At 33.8% G+C, this 22,555-nt stretch overlaps 1 protein-coding gene across 4 annotated transcripts in view; it reads right to left on the bottom strand.

Annotated features, from left to right (window-relative positions):
* LOC111058432 (aryl hydrocarbon receptor nuclear translocator homolog) overlaps window positions 1–22,555 on the bottom strand; it is a 183,708-nt gene that overhangs the window by 141,778 nt on the left and 19,375 nt on the right. The window contains exon 1 of one of the 4 annotated variants that reach the window (XM_039430949.1): window positions 6,457–7,127. The exons of 2 other annotated variants lie outside the window; for them this stretch is intronic. In XM_039430949.1, the coding sequence (XP_039286883.1) occupies window positions 6,457–6,851 (395 nt within the window). In that variant the 5' untranslated portion in view covers window positions 6,852–7,127. Of the gene's footprint in view, window positions 1–6,456; window positions 7,131–22,555 lie in introns of those variants that run through there. One more of the 4 variants, XM_039430950.1, reaches the window with a different exon arrangement.

Genomic DNA, 22,555 nt, shown 5'->3' on the forward strand with positions numbered 1-22,555 from the left:
ATTCATCTTTCATAGCAGTGGAATCATTAGCAACCGTTCCTATGTCATATATTATTATAATCTAACAGACTGATACAATATGGGAATTAATTACTCACTCCTCAATTAAGAAGATACACCTCAAAATTATATCCAAATTACTGAATATTCGAATCATCTAAAAAAAATTGTTTTGATTGAATAATATTCAATATTCTAATGATTGAATAACGTGTGAGCTGTTTTTCCTGTTATAAGATCTAATAAATATATTTAAGAGCTCAACTTCAATCAACACTGTCTCACCTGCATCATGTATTACGAAATTGATCCAACATTCTCAACTCCTCATTAATGCAGTATCGATCAATCGATATTTGCGGAAATTATTAAGTATCGATAATCGTGATAAGTCAACCTACGTCGAGTTATTACTGTTACTCAGAACGAGATAAGGACACTCGACATTTTCGCTTGACAAAATGCAGATTTCAAGAAGTTATCTATTGAACAAGACAGCTTGTTATTCGAGTCTTGATAAACATTCAGAAATTTATTCGTTTGACAGCCGTAACTCGAGCGCGATTGGCTGGTTTAATTAGAGTATTTCGGAATCGTACTTATAGGATTTACATGCTCACCACTTCTCTCACACTATATATACAAAAATTTATCCTTAAAAAGAAAACTCTAATAGAGGGTCATTGAACTCGAATGTGGACATCTTTACATGAGCGAAGAACACTCGATCCCCAATTGCAGCAGCAAATAAACAGGAAGTGTTGTTGTGGTTGTATGTTTGTGGCAGAAGTATCGGGCCAACTGATGCGGCATATGTGCTGTTATGCTGCTCCCCCGTGTTTATATTTTCAAAATAATTGAAAAACAAAACAATTTAATCAGTTTACAGCATTCCAAAAGCGATCTTAAATAAATTGGGTAGCCAATAGTTTTTACAGTATTCGAAGAATACATTTGCCCCACGTTCTTGCCGATTCTACTCATACAGGCCCAATTACACTTACTAAGTGTAAAGTGTAAATATTACACTTACTAAGTGCAAAGACAAGAACACTTACTAAGGCAAGACAGTGAACTCTATGCTAAGCAGAGAAAATAGAAAGAGTAAAGGACAAAAACATTCGCCCATATCTATAGGCCCAGTTTTGGTTGATTACATTGAGATTTACTCCGCCTAATTCACAATGCACTCTGGGTTTTCAACGTCCATTCTCTAGACTAGTTTTTCCTCTAAAAAGTAGTTAGTGATTTCCTATTATTATTAAACTTCGGTTTATATGTTTCATAAAAATAATATCTAAGCAGCTTTACATAAATTGACGTGAATAATTTATTTCAATTTCTAAATATCCAAGCAGTTTTACATAAATTGATGTAAATCATTTATTTCAATTTCTAATTTATTTCATTTTTTTAAATTCATCTCAATTGAATAATACTGAAAAGGTCATTGAACAATTATTTTGAATAATCAAGTAAAGAATCAGTCAATTGCTTGAAAATATTACGATAGAAAAATATAGTCAGGCAATGCGAATTTTGCCACCTACTGCTATTTTACAGTGAAGGTCGATGCACTTTCCGTGGTGAAAAATGGTCTATGGTAAATAATGAATTCAGAAAGAAACTAGTTCAAAGCAGACTATTTCTCACATTTCAATGCAAAATATGAGATCATTCACAGATGTCCGAAACGATAGCACTTCAACAAAACCAAAGGGCAACTTGCCTTGTTGTAGTTCAAGTCTTTAATAATAAATACAAGGGAAGAATGCGTCAATGCCAAGATTTGAAAATATTTTTGGCATAGCTTATTCAAATCTTTGACTTACTACTCTCACGATTAATGGTTCTACAACTCCTAACACTTCATAGTGAAATTGTAACATTTTTACCCCCAAATAAAATACAGTACTAGATTTATTCTTCTCTGTTTGATACATATCTTATTTCAGTTTTTCTGGAGTGGTAGTCGTGGGAGAATGAAAGGCTTTTTGAAAAATTTACAACCATCAAAAAGTACTAACACATGCAATGCCACATGAAATTTTCAAGGAAACGGGTAATTTTTGAGAAAGGCTAATGGTAAAATAACAGATTTACTACAACGGTTACAAAACTATGTCAACATTTTAAATACCTAAATCACATGGAAATAACGAAAGGGAATTGAACATTTTTGTGTAAGGCGACAGCAAAAACAATGGATACAGCGGTTGAAAAGCTATGGAAACATTGGAAATTCAAAATGAGTTTTGGAAAAAGGCGCATCAATAATTTGGTCCTTCCTCAATCATTTTAATGAATTGTGTTTTGTGTATCATTGAATAAATCAATAAGAAATAAATATGGTGAATGGTGTTCACATGACGATTACATTACTGAAGTTTGGGTCACACCATTCACTCCATAAAAGCTGCTGTGATAGATCTGAAGACAGTCATCTTGATAAGTAGGATTGACCTCTTTCCCAGTGATCGGATTAACTTTATTTATTTGGTCACAGTTAAATGTGGGAGTGACATAATACTTGACAGAGATCATACAGCGAGTACAATCTTTAGAATGGATTTGCTTGGTTATTTATGAGGCTTGCTTGCTACAGTAAATTATTCCAAATCCAATAGTTGTTCTCTAAGCTTTGCAAAACAAATAACTCAGGCTTTTTTCAATTCAAGTTCAGCCTACATATTTTCAATTCTGGAACGGATCAAAATAGCTATACACTACTCATTCATTAAAATATATGATTTTATGATACAATTCATAAATGAATTATCACTGATATCATATAGATGATAATAATAATAATAATAATACTGATATCAAAGTTATAAGATAATTTCCACGTCAACCATGTCTCGCAGGTATATATGATTTTATTTTATATATTTATATTGAGAGGTATTTTAAGCCATTGATAATTAATTATTCAACTCGTGAAATTCGCGAATATTGATCAATTCCATTTACGATTGTTGCTTCAGAGGTTTGAATAATATTCAAATTATTGATATTATATTAGTAATATTGATATTATCTGAGCTTATTTTGTTTTATATCCATTCTTATAAGCTTATAATCACCCACATCCTTACGAGAAGTAGTCGGAATTCATATGGGGAATACCATATTATACTCCTTTATATGTACAATTATATTGAACATTTAAAAAGGCTCAGCAGGTTTAGGCCTGTTTCAACACCAGATAAACTATTCTCTTCAGTGAATTACCTTTGAAAATCAAAAAATATTATTGAATATCCTATATTTTATTTTTATTGATTAACTGTGTGTTCATCAAAAACAAAAATCCAAGTAAGCAGGAAATTAGTTGACAAGAGCAGCTTTCAAGAACAAAATTTGCGACTAATTTCAGTCTAGAAACTCAACATTGGAACCGTGAACAAAGAAATGATTTTTTCAATGCAGAAAAGTAAACCTTTCACATGGGGACCAATATAATGCTTGAATACGATTTCGTAATTATCAGAACACAATATTTAAAATATATTACCAATTTGAATCGGAGGAGTATGAGTAGCTGTATCAAAGCATCAAGGACTGATAAAATGATTGAATTCAAATACAGTTGTAGAGATTACGATGAAAATCAATCCATCACCAGAATGTTACAACATAAGAGTTTGCTGATCAAGACCTAAAAACATCGGAAAATTACTTACTGCCAAACAGAACAGGATATATTATATCAATTGCAGTGAGAATATAACAATATGAGATGCTTCCTCTTCGGCAAATCTTCTTTAGAGCAATTATAATAATTCAAAGTAAACTGTTGTAGGGCAAATTGAAGATTGTCTGATGACGAGAAACTCATCTCTTTCATACCCGTGGCATAAGCGAGGATAAAGTTCAAAGATAGATTTATTACACCATCGGGATTGCAAGAAGGCGAATCAAGAGGTCTTAATAAGATTGGAGAGATGAGGCGCTGCTATAATTGAATGCTGTAATTGAATTTAAGACGTAGTGGGATACAGAATCAAGGCATTTGAGACCTCTTGCACGATTTTCATGAAAAAGAAGAATATTTATAGTGTACATTATTTATAGATTATACAATATTTGTATTGAGGGAGCTATCAATGTCCATTTGAAAGACTGATCCTTTTTGATAAAGGAATTAGAACTGGGATAACAGAATTTAAGCCAATAGTAACACTTTAAAATAGAATTAATAACATTTACTCAATGACTATTGAATTATTTGGTGAATTATACATTCTTATACCTGATTGATGGATATTTGTACATCCAGTGGCCAACAAGTGCATACAGCTGACAAGCATGAAGTGGAGTTCAATGAAGATACATGAAAAATATCAATATCAATATAAAAAATTAAGACTTCAAGAGTTTTACTTGAAAGACGATGCCAAGTATGTTAAGATTAACTTTAAAGTGACAATATTTGTTCAAATAAGAGGCTCTTCTGAATGCACGTGCTTGTTTGAAAAATTCTCATGTTGGACATGGAATTTGCTGCAGTGGTAACCAATTTCAAGCTAAATAGCAGACTTGACAAATTCGCAAGAAACAGCAATTGCATATCGTCATGAACAGAAATATCCATTTGAAAAATTTCAAATTAATTGAATTTTGCTATGTAACTACTGTTGTTTCAACTCGAATATTTTCATTATTTACGCACATAATACTATTGAGTCCAGGACAAACTAATTGATAAACAAGTGGTTGATTATTAAATCTACAGCTGTATCACTCACTATTCAATTCTTTGGCCTTTTTTATAAAATAAAGTGGAAATTTGAAAACATAACAACTGCAACATTGTATTGCATTGGGAAATCATGTTCGCAAAAGTACCGATTAATAAGGATTGATGTTACAAATTCTTGAGTAAGTAAGGTCAGTTTAATCTAGAGCTGATCGAGCACTTACTCTAATCACTCTGCGCAAAAATTCTGACTTATCAGTAGCTGTGAATCCATCAGGGAGACATGCTCTATCAAGGTTAATGCAAATGTTACGTTTTTTAAATGGTCCCTAATGTTTAATGGATAATATTGTTTCCATCAAGTCAGTAAGATACTAATCGGAAGTAGCAAATAAATACTAGTGAATTCTGTTATCAGTTTTCACAAATTGCGGATTCCAGGAATGTTTTTTGGAGATTTTCGTCTCGAAAAGAGCATAATCTTATAATGAAGAATACATAAACAACAAACAATATGCATCCAAAAATGTATGACAGATGTGCTATGGGATACCGTAAAGATGAATGTAAAGATACATTCTTTGCGGATGCTAATTTTTCCATAAAAATTTAATTTATATTTTTGTTTGTGAACTGTGTATTGAATGGAAGATAAATTCGATTTGATTTGAAAAAGATAGACCGTACTACATTCAAGACAAACCATACTACTTATCCACTTCAATATTAATATACGGTGAACCAAACATGCGATTAAAGCTGGGTTCCCACATACAGTGACAGTGAACAGTGAAAATATGCATCCCATGAGTTCTAATTAATTGGACTATTCCCATTTAGCCCAGCCGAGCGAGTATGAATAATCCCATTAGAACTTATGGGAATTATATTTTCACTTTTCACTGATACGTGGATATCCAACTTTAAACAAACAAAATTTTCATCCAAAGAAGAATAGATCAACTTTACAAAAGATGATGTAGCACCCTTCATACTCAGTGACAATATATTGTAGATAAATGTAAGGCCACAAACATCATTTTTTTAGAGAAAACTGGAGCAGTATTTTCAAATCATTCAGACAATAAACACTTTCACAAGTATATTTTTGAAGAAAAATCTAACTGGAGCTTCATATTGTGACACATTTATATTTATACACATTTTAGTTTTATAAAAATTGGAACTGGACCATCAAATGTACAGAAATTTGAAGCACAAATCATATATATTTTTTAAGAATGGAAACTCACCTTCCATTCGTACTAAATCTTCTTACTATACATTATCAAACTAACTAGACTTACTATAAATTGAATTGAAGCCTTTATTTTAAGCCAAGGAGGTCGAAGTTACGGCGCAGCTGGCCCGCTCTCAACCTTCTACATGCATTTTCCTACTACAACTTCTAAACGATTTCCTACTAAACGATTGTTTAGTATGGGGATTTGCATCAACATATTTAATGTAAAGAAAAATGGAACTCTTCCTTCATAATGCCAAGAGATTCAGTGTGATCACAAACATATCTATAGAAAAATTTAACAGTACACTGCGCTGTAAAATTAAACTCTATATAAAATAACAAAGAATTCTAATAGGGCTACTTGAATTGTTCAATCACTGTACTATAGAAATTACTAGTACCCTTTTACTAGCACTTATGCCATTTTCATGTGTCAAAACTTGATTTGACACAACATTTTCTATAATAATTGTATAAAATACAGTATGATAATGAGTTAGTAGCTGACCTGGTGAGTTGAGTATCGTGACCATGATAGTATGCATGGCCATGTTGCCGGTACATGTGGTGGTGCATGTGCTGTTGTTGATAGCGGCTCTGATCGTAGACCCGGTTGTTGTCCAGTTGATAGTTGTTGTAGGGCGGCACATACCCGTTGTTCCTGTTCAAGGGATCATTGTTGAAGCCACAGTAGGCATTCAAGCGGCGCTGGTAGTCCTGGTCAGGGGGCGACGGGTAGCCATGAGAGCTACTCGAGCTGCTCGACGAAGAGGGACTGTAGTTGTTGTGGTAGTGTTGTTGCTGTTGTTGTTGGTAGTATTGCTGCAGAGCGATGGCCTGTTGCTGAGTGTAGGTGTGACCGTTGTGGTACATCGGGGTCTGTTGAGGACAACAGTCGACCATTGTAGGGATGGTTAGTGGAGGAGTTTGTAACTTATAGACGATCGGGCAAAGAATGTCGTCGTCTACATGTCGGGGCAACAACTGAGTTTGTAGAATGAACACTGGTTGATGGAGTTGGAGCTGATAACTTGACAAGACTGTTTGATGGTGTAAGTGATAACTTGACAACAAAACCGGTGGATTTGTGGAGTGGAACCGATAGTTGGCGAATTCACGTTGATAAGCGACAAACTACACACTTGCTCACTGATCACTGTCTATCCGCTGACTGAGTGCCGAGTACTGGCCGCCTGGCTCAACAGTCAGTTGCCGCCTGCCCCCTCCCGCCCCGCATGGGGCAACCCCTGCCGCCACAACCCAGGTCATGGACTCTTCGCCCCACCACCCTAGCTCGCACCGCCTCCAGTTCGCCGCCCCCTCGCCTCATGACCCGCGTAACCGAGACGACGGCCGCCGCCTCCGCCACGCACACACACACGCATGCACGCACCACCAGGAAAACCTCACCTGAACCACCTCCCACCCCCCTCACACTATCCTTCTCATCTCCTACCGTCCTTGACAACAATTATCATCAGTGTAGTCCCCACATATTACGTTACAGGCTACACAAACCTGATAGCCTAATTAATATTAATTAAATGGGTATGCTTTTTTCATTTTCCAATTAAACTACCGATGGAAATAATTGAAGATTTTCTTCACTTAATTAGGTGGAGTGGGTATGGATGGCTCAATCGACAATAATTATCGAAATTAAAGTCATGCTACAATATACAATCAATACATCCAGGTAATAATCAATCGTGAATGCCATTTCCTCAATTCAGTTAGTTGATTTTCTCAATATAATTTCATTTCGACCGATGTACGATATTCGTCTACTGTATCTTCATTTCTATATATTCCAGAGGTCATAATGCAATTGGGATTGACATTGATGAGATTGGCATGTTTTTTAAACTCAGATTTTGCCTTAAAATGACTCCTCGGATCATATTCACATGAATCTGTTTCTAACCAACCACAAAGAAAGGAGTTTTCGATTCCATTATTTACTATGGAGCACTGTTACTATATTCAGTTTTCAAGTATGATGAACATCAATTCTGACAATGAGGCATTCTTCTTATAATTTACATTTCAATCACATTAGAAATAAACAATAAATTTCTTATAACAATATTTTTACTTTCTTTGCCCTATTACCATAGGTAAGGAAAGTATTGCTTTCCGAAAAAAATTAAAGTACCCCAATTTCTAAATTTCTATACGTTTCAAAGTCCCCTGAGTCCAAAAAAGTGATTTTTGGTTATTGGTGTGTGTGTGTGTGTGTGTGTGTGTGTGTGTGTGTGTGTGTGTGTGTGTGTGTGTGTCCTTAAGGTCCTTACAATATAAGGATCCGACACGAACAATTTCGATCAAATGCAATTCAAGATGGCGGCTGAAATGGCGAAAATGTTGTCAAAACAGGGTTTTTCGCGATTTTCTTGAAAACGGCTCCAACGATTTTGATCAAATTTATACCTAGAATAGTCATGATAAGCTCTATCAACTGCCACAAGTACCATATCTGTAAAAATTTCAGGAGCTCCGCCCCATCTATGCAAAGTTTGATTTTAGATTTCCAATTATCAGGCTTCAGATACAATTTAAACAAACAATTTTGAGTGGAAAAGATTGAGCATGAGAATCTTTACAAATAATGTTTAATAACATTTTCACCTGGAATTGAAAATAAGCTCGAAATTCGAGAAAATGTGATTATTCAATAGCAAACTGTTGGCAACTGTTGATTCTATTAAATCATTCACTATGAAGAGATAGCAGACCTCGTATGTCTCCAGCGTTATTGTCCTGTCACCAGCTGGCTCAGATCTTTGTTTATAAGTAGACTTGAGATGCGCGTGGACACTAGCGTCAGGTGATAACGGCAAGGAAAGTTGTGTGAGTGCACTACACCAGATTTTTAGAAGTAAAAATTATTGCGAAATATACCATTTACTGATTTACAACATCAGTATATATTGGTTAACAAAAATAAATCGTACAGCAGTATAAGGAAAGCGTACAAACAATAAATGGAAAGACGAATTAAAGATGAATGTATTTTCAATTCAATGACCAATTGTTGAACAGATGGTTTTAATTCTGATTGCTGTAAGAAAAAAAACAAATATGGTGATTTTGGGTCTCAGGTTGAATGAAAAAAATTGTTACATCCTACTGTGAAAAGCATTTCCAATTTGCATCTACGTGTAGAATTATTACTAACATACCACAACAGGGAGAATGATATTATAGACCATCCCTTCCACGAAATATCATTAGAAATAATGACAGTAGCAAGAGCTGGACTGGTAGGAATAATCAATCAATTGGAAGGTACAGTACTTTCTTTAGATTGAACCATTATTTTTCTGGTTTTGTACTCAGTTAATGGAAATGCAACCACTTCCCATAAATGTATGAATGGAAATGTAATAGGAGTTTAGTTCAAAGTGATATTTGAGGTAGAGTTGAATATTAATAAACCTGCACAAAAATCACACAATTATCTAGAAAAAACAACAAAAGTACTGAATCATAACATGAGAAAAAAGAACCTGGAAGATTGAGATTGTATTTCACATGACACCAAATTATGAATAAATGCTATCAGGACAAGAAACAGAATCAATTTCATGATATTCGAAATTAAAAATGAGATAATATAGCAGCAGCTTATATCTCTCAATAACATACCTATTTCCCTGAAGCTCTCAGGGCTGAACCGGAATGAATGGAAAACAGAATCGACACATGATATCTCTTTTCAATCAAAGGTAATATTTATATTAGTCAACTGAACTAACAAGATCCTGGGAAACCGTATATAGAATTCTATAGGATCAAGAAATGAATGTCACCGTGAGAGAGAGAGCAGTGATCTTCTGAGGTGTAGTGAGAGAGAAGAAGAGTGAATACAGCGTGAGAGTTTGAAATGGGAATAATTTTTGCAAGCAGTGCGAAAGAAACTGAATAATGGAGTTCTGACGAACAGTTTGATGACACGGGGATTCTTTTCAATAGGACAACAAAGACGCCGTTGTCATGACAACCGACATCGTTTCCCACTCTTCTGCCGAGGAGAGTTCGGCCTATTTTCCATCTCAAACGTCTCTTTCTAGCCAAGTGATTACATTCGAACAATCATCAGTACAGTACACAACCCAAAATCGATTATACTTGAATCAATTCTATCGATTAGCCTTGAACTTCAACTTCAACTACTGTCTTCCGGTTACAATCAGATATTCTAGACTTTTCTAGGTTATGGCCAAAAAGTGTCGTTTTATTTTATTAGATGGTTTTAATTCTGATTGCTGTAAGAAAAAAAACAATATGGTGATTTTGGGTCTCAGGTTGAATGAAAAAAATTGTTACATCCTACTGTGAAAAGCATTTCCAATTTGCATCTACGTGTAGAATTATTACTAACATACCACAACAGGGAGAATGATATTATAGACCATCCCTTCCACGAAATATCATTAGAAATAATGACAGTAGCAAGAGCTGGACTGGTAGGAATAATCAATCAATTGGAAGGTACAGTACTTTCTTTAGATTGAACCATTATTTTTCTGGTTTTGTACTCAGTTAATGGAAATGCAACCACTTCCCATAAATGTATGAATGGAAATGTAATAGGAGTTTAGTTCAAAGTGATATTTGAGGTAGAGTTGAATTAATAAACCTGCACAAAAATCACACAATTATCTAGAAAAAACAACAAAAGTACTGAATCATAACATGAGAAAAAAGAACCTGGAAGATTGAGATTGTATTTCACATGACAACAAATTATGAATAAATGCTATCAGGACAAGAAACAGAATCAATTTCATGATATTCGAAATTAAAAATGAGATAATATAGCAGCAGCTTATATCTCTCAATAACATACCTATTTCCCTGAAGCTCTCAGGGCTGAACCGGAATGAATGGAAAACAGAATCGACACATGATATCTCTTTTCAATCAAAGGTAATATTTATATTAGTCAACTGAACTAACAAGATCCTGGGAAACCGTATATAGAATTCTATAGGATCAAGAAATGAATGTCACCGTGAGAGAGAGAGCAGTGATCTTCTGAGGTGTAGTGAGAGAGAAGAAGAGTGAATACAGCGTGAGAGTTTGAAATGGGAATAATTTTTGCAAGCAGTGCGAAAGAAACTGAATAATGGAGTTCTGACGAACAGTTTGATGACACGGGGATTCTTTTCAATAGGACAACAAAGACGCCGTTGTCATGACAACCGACATCGTTTCCCACTCTTCTGCCGAGGAGAGTTCGGCCTATTTTCCATCTCAAACGTCTCTTTCTAGCCAAGTGATTACATTCGAACAATCATCAGTACAGTACACAACCCAAAATCGATTATACTTGAATCAATTCTATCGATTAGCCTTGAACTTCAACTTCAACTACTGTCTTCCGGTTACAATCAGATATTCTAGACTTTTCTAGGTTATGGCCAAAAAGTGTCGTTTTATTTTATTATATGGTTTCATTTTACGACTGCAGTAGACAAAAAGATTTCCTGTATTATTTCATAATGCAGAAAAATGATCTTGATGTAAACTATGATAAAGTTTGTTGGAGCTTTGCAAAACTTCATGTACTTACTTGGAATGAAGTTTTACAGATATTCAACAACAAACGTTGAGAGGAATCAATCGATCACTAAAAGGCCCGTAAGCATAGCCTATGCTCGGTTCAAACGGGGAAATGTCAGCTGTTCGTTTAAATCCCGTATGAAACACATTCTGATAAATGCAACCATATCTACAAGTAAACGTGGTTTAGCGTCAAACCATAGATTAAAGATACCGTTTAAGATTACCTAGATTTACCTATAAAGATACCTAGATTATTTGTCTCTGGTTAAACGTAAAGGTGCATATATGGCCCTAACTCTATTACACTGTAACTTTAAAGCTCTACTGGACAAGTGTATTGGAATTGTAGCCTTCCTCCATTTCTACAATCAAATATAAAAGCACAGGAACAGAGTGCTCTGCTCTTTAGATGCACTGCACATCCAACTTTCAATTTGAAAAGTTCACGTTACAGTATTGCCAATTAGTATTGGAGAATAGTTTGCAAAGCATTAATGTTTAGACTTTACTATGGAGAGTATGTAAGTTAACTTACACCATCAAAAGCTAGTGAGTGAGAAGGTGAGAAACTATAAAAATATCGAAGTAGGAAATTAAATTAATGATGATGTTGTTGTTGATGATAATATGAAAAGATAAAATTAGGGCATTTTACCTATTGATTCTTGAAAAATGGGTTAATCATAAATGCAAGGAGTGATGAAAAATAATAAATTCACGAGTTTGGAGTTTCAAGTAATGTAGTTGGAGATGTCAGATTTTCTATAGGCTCTACGCAGTAGTTCATGATCTAGTTTTCTAGGTACTAGAAGTAGTTGTAGTAGTATTTCAAGTGGTTTCAACCAAATAGCCTAAACACACACACACACGCGCAAATTTGCAGCGAGATTGAGAGCGAATTAAGGCTTAGAGTAAGAGGTAAGCGTCCCCCTCATTCCGTCAGGTGCTTATTGTGAATTTCAAGTGCAGCACAGGAACTTTGTTCGACATCTGTGATGACAGGACTTGATATCGAAAACAACAAGCTCGACCTGAACTCCCAACTTCCAATCAAGCCATTCAATTTTCCTCAGATAATTAAGTACGATAAGTCAACATCGCTCTCGCTTCCTTGCTGTTTCTCTCTCTTCGCCTGACAACTATTTAATCATGCTCGGGTCGAAACTGTAAGGTGCGAAAATCGAATACATCCATCAATGACCCAGTTAACACCATAGCTGCACTGTTGCTAACTTGTTCGAAAAACTTACGGTTAACAACGAGCTACCTTTTCAATTAAAAATCCGCGCAAGCGATGAGCGCGTGTTGGTATCGATATCAAATTAATCTAGGAACAAGCCATCTAGTCAAGTCTCTAACAACGGTTTGGTATGAAATTGTCAGGCGCAATTTATCAAACTGAGACTGATGTTAAAAAATTCGTTCACCTATAATTGGAGCTTTAACAATGATACTCTGAACCCTTGACTTTTGAAAGTACAGTATTTTTATGCATTTATTGATTTATTACATAAATTTATTTTTAAAAAATCATATGAAACGCGGATTAATGCTTTCCAGAGCAGCTATGTACATCTAAAATGCTGGGTAAAATTTGAAAAATCGTCACCACGCTCTGTACTTATTAGTTAATAATAATTATATTAGTAGTATAATATATTAATAAGGCGACTCATAAAAGCTAATAATAATTTTAAATACACTTTTACAAAACGGTAATAAAAGTAATATTATATAAAAAAACTACTGACTAATGTGGAAACGAACTTCACAAAAACAAGTCAGAGGTAAACGATTAAGTTCGAGTAAACAAGTAAACAAGTGGTTCTAATTAGCATAAATGTAAATAATGTTGATACTTGAACAACAATAACTAGCAACTTCTTGAAGGGTGGTGAAAGGGAAAGAATTTGTAAACTGGGACAACATTTTTGCAAAGTCTGTCCAACCACATTTTCAGTGTAAGTTGTGCAATGGACAAAAGATAAGAAATGTCTCACTACTTTGTGGTCATGTTAATGCACCGACTGCATTTCAGACGGCATTCAGAAAATGCATATTCTCTGAAACTAGAACCCTCAAAGTGGAGCACAAACTTTGTTTGTCAAATAAAACTATTTTGAAAAAGTCTTTTCGACGCAATAAACCGATTTAGATAAGGCACTACACAGTTGCATTTAATTGCAGCTTTATCTGAAAGCTCTTGTACGGTGCATGCAATATTGTAATGCGGCGACTGCATATCTAAATGGCTGAAATGACCTTCAAGTGAACAACAATGTTGTCTTGCTGATCGATGATTGCAAACAGCTTCGGAACGCACATCACTACTCACGAGTTGACAAACGTGAATTGATTATTTATTGGCTTGAGAAGCTGGAAAAATCAACCCTGATGGAATGAGAACTAGAATTGATCTCTATTTAATGTTACTAGTTTATTTAAATTACATGCAATCCATCATATCAGTAATATATGTACGATATATTGATTTATGTAGCCTTAATACGAGGGCTACGAAAGTTTCTGACCTAACCATGAAGGTAAAAACTCGTGAGCTGGTTCTTATTGCAATTTTTTTAGGCCTAATAACCGAATTATTATTTATAAAATATTTATAATTATTATTATTAATATTATTTATTTATTTATTATTCCCTTTTTTCACGCAATTGCGGTTAGCTTATGCGAAGAGGGGCAAAATTTATGCAACCTCTTGGCATTATTTTCTATTATTGATAAAGTATTTTACCTAGTATGTTGGAGCGTTTGGCGAACTATCCGAGCTGTATCAAGCAGAGTTTCCCTACCAGAGTTTCTGAGACATCAATAACCTTACAGCTCTCCACTGTTGAATTAAGAATCAGACCATTCACGGATATTACGATTGGGATTATTCTGTCATTCTTGAGCCCATACATATCTTTGAGCTCAAATGATAATTACTTTGAGCTCTTGATACTTTCTCAATTTCTCACCTCTTGTTCTTTAACAATTTTCATCTGCTTATTTTTGATTCATGTTCAACATTAGGATATCAGGCTTGTTATGAATAACCTGCCTGTAAGTGATCATTTGAACATCCCAGTAGTTATTATTATTATTATCCTATTATATTAAGCGAGCAATTTCTGTATTTATATATCTGGTTATATTTATATTTGGCTATTTTATATCTGGTTATTTATGTTTAACGGATCTCGAAAACGGCTCTAACGATTTTCACGAAATTTGGAACATAGTAGGTTTATGATATAAAGATTCGATTGCACTAGGTCTCATCCTTGGGAAAACTCGCTGAACGACATTAAAAGGATAATTCATCCTTGGCTGAAACAGCTGTGGATAGTAAAAAGTGAGTGAGCGAGTGAGTATGTGAAAAATCAAAATATCGCATCCCCGAAATTCATAAGATTAGGTATAGCCAGCTGTGAAATATAAACACGATAATTTTAGAGAATTGTGTTCTGTTAATCAATAAATAAAAATAACGAGCGAAGCACGGTGCCCCGATATTTATTATTATAGGCCCACTAACCGGAATTTGAGCCATTTGGTTGTTATTTGAATAGTTATCACCAACATCGACTAAAAGACTGTAAAATAGAAGCTACGTATCTAAAATTGCTGAAATTTTGGTGGGAAACTTTGAAAATATGACTGAAAAAATAAACTTGTTCACGGGAGCTGCCACTGTCAAGATGGCTAGGGAACTTATCAGACTGCCCTCGTATATTACATTCAGTTTGAACATAAAAGACTAATGAAAATGTTATTATTGAAATTCAAAATAATGAATTTAAATTGAGTTTATAATAGGAACATATAGACGAGAGGAATATTGAATAAGGTGGTTGGCATGTGATTTTTAGATGAATATATTTTTAGTTGTTCTACGGTCTTGGAACTAAATTGAAGACTTTATTACAACATTTTCATTTGGTCTTAGTAATTTTCTAGTCATATGAAGTATGGTTATGTTATGCTTGATGCTCTTCAAATCCAATAAAGATTTGGGAAGAGAGATGGTCATTTACTATCAGGCTATTTATTTTCCAAGAACAAAGCCGTGTTCTTTTAAAAGAAAATAACCCCCTTCAATTACAACCCCCTCCATCATATTTGCAGCGTGCTTCCAGTTTGAAAAGGAAATTAACATTCAATAAGAATATAATAAACAATGAAAATTATACTCAAGGAAGAATTTAGTATATGAACGTTACCTCTATAAAACAAAAAGAAAACACATTACTAAGCTCAAGTATAAAAATATAACTAAACCCTAGAAAATTAAGGTTCTGTGGTATAGTCGAGAAAGCAACTGAGTTTGCCAAACCTGAGTTTTAATACAATTAAGAATAAGAATTAAGTTTTACGTGAAAAAAAAATAATTCAAAATATGCTTAGCAGTAATTTGGTTTTGCCTGGCCAGGCTAACTAGCTTCTAATCATAACATACTTCTGATCATCGTTAAAATTTAAAATTACCACGTACCTAGAAGTTGCAATATTAATTTAGAATTTACCTCGAGTCCATAAGGTTAGTTACTATAATTACAGGGCGATCGTCCGCGTTCGCCTTACATTATGTGGAACACATCCTCAGTAATAACCTCAAAAAATCAAGAATTCATTGATCGAAACTCAAAAAATCATGAATTCATTGATCGAAATCCAAATAGTCCAAATAGATAATTTACTAATATTATATAAACAAGATGAACTTAGCATTAAAGTGGATGAAAAATTAAATATTTTCCGTATTTTCCTTAATCGATGAATTCATAATTTTATGTTTTTTTGTTTATTTCAAGTGTTCAAAAGTTCAAATAATATTGATAGTCATTAATTATTTTGTAACAAATTTTTATTCACGTTCACATACAAATTAAATGAAAAACATTGGTGGTTGACATTACGATAAAATATATATTTTGCAATAACTGCCAATAAATTTCACGATAATAGCCAGATAAATGATAAATTGAGTTGACAAGTCAATAGTTCGCCACCTTTTCACATCTCAAATCAATAAATAATATATTGGTCAAGAATTGGAAAAACAAACCAATCGAACTTCATCTCATGATACCACATATTTTTAGATTCATGATGATCTCATATCCGCTCTATAAATTTTTCCAATCTATTATCAGGAATATTTTGCAATTGAATGAGAGTGATTTCGAATTTACATATTACTCAGCAGTTCTGAGATGAAAGGAGTAAGCATTTAAATAGTTATTAGTACAGGCTCAGCCTGGTTTTCCTTCCATGGTCATAACTATATTATGATTATAGTGTTTTGTACAAAAAATGAATGGATAAATAAATTCAATAACAATTAGCCATATTTCTCTTCTTTCTTTCGTTATTCATTTAAAATACACATGACGACTGACATAATTAATACAATTAACGTACATGAGATAGAGAAACATGAAAGCTGTGGAAGAAAGAACAATAAAAAAACAGTAAAAAAGATTTAGAATCACTGAACTCTATACGAGTTCAGTTACCAAATTTTCCTTAATGGTCATTTTTTTCAACTAGCAACAATGTTTATGAACTTAATTGTCTGAAACAATTTAGCTGAAAGATATTATTTTCTAGACGCATAAAAAGAGTGCATTGCATCCTAGTGGAGAAGGAGCACTAACCACTAACCTGGTTGGCTGCTGCATTGCTATTTGGCAGCAAAACGACCGAATTGGCGGCCAAGGGCATTAGGCCAAGTTCATCAGTGCATCGGCCAACTTCAGTCATGATAAAACCAATTTATTGAGACTGTTAATATAAATGCAACTGATTGAATTTATTCTCAATTGCGAACCAGCCAACCACAATCATGATTGTCAATCGGATGCAATCAAACGTAGCCGAAATATAATTATTAATCAGCTGTCCTGTATCCTAGCATTATTCTTAATAGAACTGAAATTATCATAATATAGGTAATTTTTAGAATATGAATCTGTGGCACTTATAAAATGGAATTTTCTTTTAGTGTATGGAAAATACGGCCACACACAATGGGAGAAATCGTTTCAAGTTAGATGCTGAAAATGCTTGAAAATGATACTGGATAAAGTTTAGATTTTGATCATTTGGCATCTAATTGCGTGTAAAAAAATAATCCATGCATCACTCATCTACGATTATATTTCCTTGTTGATTTTGAATAACAGATTAGAAAACATGAGAGAATACATTATGTATTTTCATTACCATGTGAGATACGAGTACTTAACGTTTATGCCAATTACACTGATACCAGCCATTATTCATGATGAGTACATAATTCATGCTTTGCACAGCCTATTCTTGACTTATCAACACCGGCGTTGGTGCAGTTAATGATCATATTAATTTGCATTAAACATTGTAGCTCTTCTGCATACCTGCATTAGTTAGCAGCTATTTGCGTTTGATAAGCGCATCAATTGTTTCAAAGTGAATCCAATTAGACTAACTCAGACTAGAAGAATACTTGGTTTCCTTCTCTGAGAATTGCTTACAGCATGGAAGAAATCAGCATTATTTAGTTGAACATTTTAGGGAAAATGGAGATATCTTCAAAAGATGAACAACGGAGCAGCAGTATAATTTATTCATCTTTCAACACAACAATTCAATATTACTGAAAGATAGTAAAGTAGTATGAACCAATAACAATCGAATGCTAGAATTCTAATGCTGAATTTCAATTAGTTATATCATCTACAAAACAGTGCATGAGAATCATTCTGCATTTTCTAAGCAGAGCGATAGTGGCATTCAGTTGAGGTCACACATTTTGTTCCAGCTCCAACCAGATTGCAAATACTCATAAAATCAAAGTCCCTGAGTGCACTGATAAGAGAAACTTACCATAGGCGAAAACAGACTACAAAAATTATTACAGTTTTATTTACAATAACAGAAACACTAGTAAAGTTTCATTTCAAACAAGTATGCAATCTTTCAAGGGTGATGGGCTGATGGCGGTAATGTCAGTGCTTGCGAGTTTTTTATCAGACACTCAATTAACTGGCGCGAGGTTTATCTATGATTTACAAGGTGAATCGATAATTCATTGTATTATACATACATACTGTGCTGTATTTATAAAATGGCAAATCTATTATTGATTCAGGTTAGATACATTTGAAAGATGTATATAAAGTACACCTACACAAATGACTGGTTCTAATATCTTAAATTGGATAAAAACCTTGCTCTCTGCTTGGTTCTCCCTTTCGAAGGGTTTCAGCTTGAAGCATTATGAGCTTCAAAAGCGATTCCTGGTGGTTCGGGAACCACCTTGTAGTAGATCAATTCATCTGTCACCAACCCTCCTATTGTACTAATTATTATAATTGCATGAAGGAGATGAATGCAATAAAATGCTATTTGATAATTCTTTTTTAATCCTTCTACAGTATTCGATATGGTAAAATTGTTATATTCTGCAAGATTTAAAACAATTGAACCACTTCAATGAATTGAAACCCCACTCAGGTGATAAACAAAATCAGAAACAAAGTTAGTCGGGCAAATTCCTAAGAGCACAAAACTTTTTACTAGATATTCGCGACCATTTTTTTCAAACCGGATAAGATAAATTCAATGTTGAAAACACAGTCATAATTCATGAAGTGTAGAATGTATCTCTTGTTGATGACTTTATCACTAGAAATAAAATCTATCTGTCTATTAATAAAATGCATTTTGTATTACGAGTGACTCTTCTCATTAATTTTGATTGAGATAGAAGTGTTCAAAGTTCAACATTGTTGCAAACTACACTTCACGTGATGCATGCAATTTATGGCAGCCAAAATATTTATCTAAACAGGAAGTTGATCTATCGTGAATGATTAATGGACAAGCAATGAAAATTAATAAAACTTTCAAAAACTAGTAGATGAATTTTCAGTTGATCAAATAGTTTCACAAATAATATTTCAAAATTCAGAGGACAGTGAGTTTTTTTCAAATTTTCATAGGAATATACTACAAACTTGAACATGATGAGAGAGGATTCATTTGATTACCTCTCTTATAAAAACAAAATTATCACAACACTAATCTGTATTATTCAACACAAATTATAGTTTCTATTTTATTTATTTTTTCATTTATTAGCACAAATGCGGAATAGGTTGGAAATTATTGAATGATGTGAGAATAGATTGTGAGATGTGAATTTTTTGTCATTATATGTATCCAAACAACATGAAAAACATCCTTCTCAATCAGTGACTAAAAATCATGTTTTTCAATAAGAGGCATGTAACGTGACTAGCATGAGGTAGATGCGGAACAAATGTATAACATTTCCAATATTTTCAAAGGCTCGCAAGGAACGTTACAGTAATTTAATTGGAGTCAACATGCTTTTCAGGGAAACGAGGAAAACACGGCTCTATGTTCCGGGAAAACCGTGAGCAGCCATTAATTATTATAGTGGAAAATGAAACAGGGTGGAAATGAAATACACTTTGTGTCACATGTCGCTGATCACAACTAAACCATTTCTGTTTTATCGAAAAACGAACTGAGATTGAAACAAAAATAAAAACGATTCTGTTCTAAAGCTGAACATCGATGAAGCGAAAAATATATCACTGAAAACAAACGACCTGGATTGCAACCATCTATACCAGAATAAAACTTCAGAATTCTATTCATGTATTCAAGTACCCATGATGATGATGATGATGATGATGATGGTTGTGTCTTTCAAGTACGCGGTAAATCATTTCTTCCCCTCCTACCACCACATCGCAAAAACTTCAGTATATAAACGGAGTTTATTTGCATCATTCAAGATCATGTAAGACTGTATCAACTGATTCAGATATCACTGTATGAGAGACACATGAAAAATCAGGACATGATATTATTGTTGATTTAGCTGAGCTGAGATAGAAAATAACCACGTTGGCCCTTTAAACGAGTTTGCAACGAGTCAGTTCAAACAAATATTCCTGTTTGAGTGCTTCACCCACCGCATATATTTTGGGATTTACTTCAAAATGGAAACATTTCCAGATACATGAACCATAAAGTGGATTCGAGGATCAACAAACTTGATAAAAATTTGAGTTTATCAACTGTATTTTCTTTCCAGTATAAAATAAATCCCGAATGATTGGGAACCTTGAATGTATCATGTATTTATTCATTGATGTATGTTTTGCAAACTAAAGTAACGAAGAACACATATAAACAGATTCGTCACATGAATTTAAGAAACTATAAGCGGTAGTACACTTTAAGTTTCTGGTTCAAAATAGTAAAGGGTTTCATCTCGCCGTTGATAAAGAAAATAGCTTATTTGAACAATCATTACTAAACGAAAATCCAAATTAGCATTTGCGTAAATGCAATTTCTCAATTATTTCCATCTGTAAATTGAAAAACTTATTTGAAATCAAAATAGCGTAGTGCTAAATCATGCCAAGACGAAGAATTAAACGAAAGAGAGGAAATTCAGGAATCAGGTGAATCAGTTATAATTCAAGCCACACTAATTTCTCCAATATAATTGACAAATCAATTGAAGCGATGTTCGGGCAGTCAAATTGCCTCTCAGAATACATGTGAAGACACGTGATACATAATTTCAAAGCATATTTGAGAATAAAAAAGATAAATCTGAATTTTAAATAATCAGAATAGAAATCAAGATTTGAATTTCATTTTGTGTTAACAACAAGTTTCATAAACACATCAAAATAGGAAGAAAGTGGTTCATTGAAATGCTGTTCTATAATAAGATTTATTTTTAGACTGCACTTGGAAAACAAGATATGACTGAAGCCGCGTTGTCAAGTTTTGACAGAAACAATATTGATCAAGTAGCTACTTGTCTTGAAATATAGCGAATTGCAAAATTTGGAATTTATATGAATCTGTCTTGAGTATGAGAGTCACATTTGTTCAATTGAAAAGTATCGAGAACCACATTTCATGTTCACACCATAATTTATAAATCATTTTTCTTCCCCATAGTTCAAATTCTTATAAATTTGACAGATTTTAGAATAGAGGTGTACCTGTAATAAAGAGCTAGCGAAAATTGAGGGGAGAAACCTATCTCATGGTCCAATGCTGCATTATCCATATCAATGAGTCGTCCGTCATTTGTATATTTATGAGGAATGTGACGACTTGATTCACTCAGTGCCACGTCGTCACGTGTGAACGGAATGACTAAAACGTGAATGGTTCAAACGTAGACCTTGTCGCATCAGGCTAAGAACGAAACGGAGAGGACAAGTAACAGACTAATTCATGTTACCTGATTTGATTTGTGATTTACGTTGGTGTGCGGTAACACCGTCACTTCCAACCTATAAATGGATAAGTCGTTGACAGTCTATAATATCAGTCACAACAATCTGTTTCAGCGTTAATCATCAATAATTCAATTGAAGCGGAAGTACGAATGTAAAGCATAATCTTTGAAAATGCGACCACGAAATCAGAAAGGTGAACGAAATAATGTTGGCCCCAACAACAATATCATCCAAAAAATTATCAACGCTATTCACCTATTAATCATATTAATTTGGGAAAGTCTCAGTTCCTCACGGTTTCAGTATATCACGGCATCACTGCATAACCAAAAAGGTTATGTTTAATTAAGTTTCAAAGGTGGGTCAGGTTTTTGCTTTTAAAAGGCATTATGCTGGTATTATTTAAATATCATTCGTGATCAACTAAATATATATTATCGTGATCAACTGGAATCAGTGATGAAGTGAATGACACCCGTTAGGTTTTGCACAACTAATCATGCAAAATGAAATTTTTTTAGCATTTCTAGTCACTGAATTCAGTTCCGTGGCCGCTGGAATTGATTATTATTTAGTGTACAAGTGGGCCTACGGTATTAGCTGTATTTGAGTTGGTGTCATACAGTACTTGAATATTGAAGAATGTGGATATTTATCATTGTAAGTTGAACACTTGCATCAGTCATAATTGTTTTATTATACTGGACAATTTCAAATGCTTCATGAAAGGAATAAGATTTATACTTTTTC

This window comes from Nilaparvata lugens, chromosome 6, assembly GCF_014356525.2.
Source record: "Nilaparvata lugens isolate BPH chromosome 6, ASM1435652v1, whole genome shotgun sequence".
NCBI lineage: Eukaryota > Metazoa > Arthropoda > Insecta > Hemiptera > Delphacidae > Nilaparvata > Nilaparvata lugens.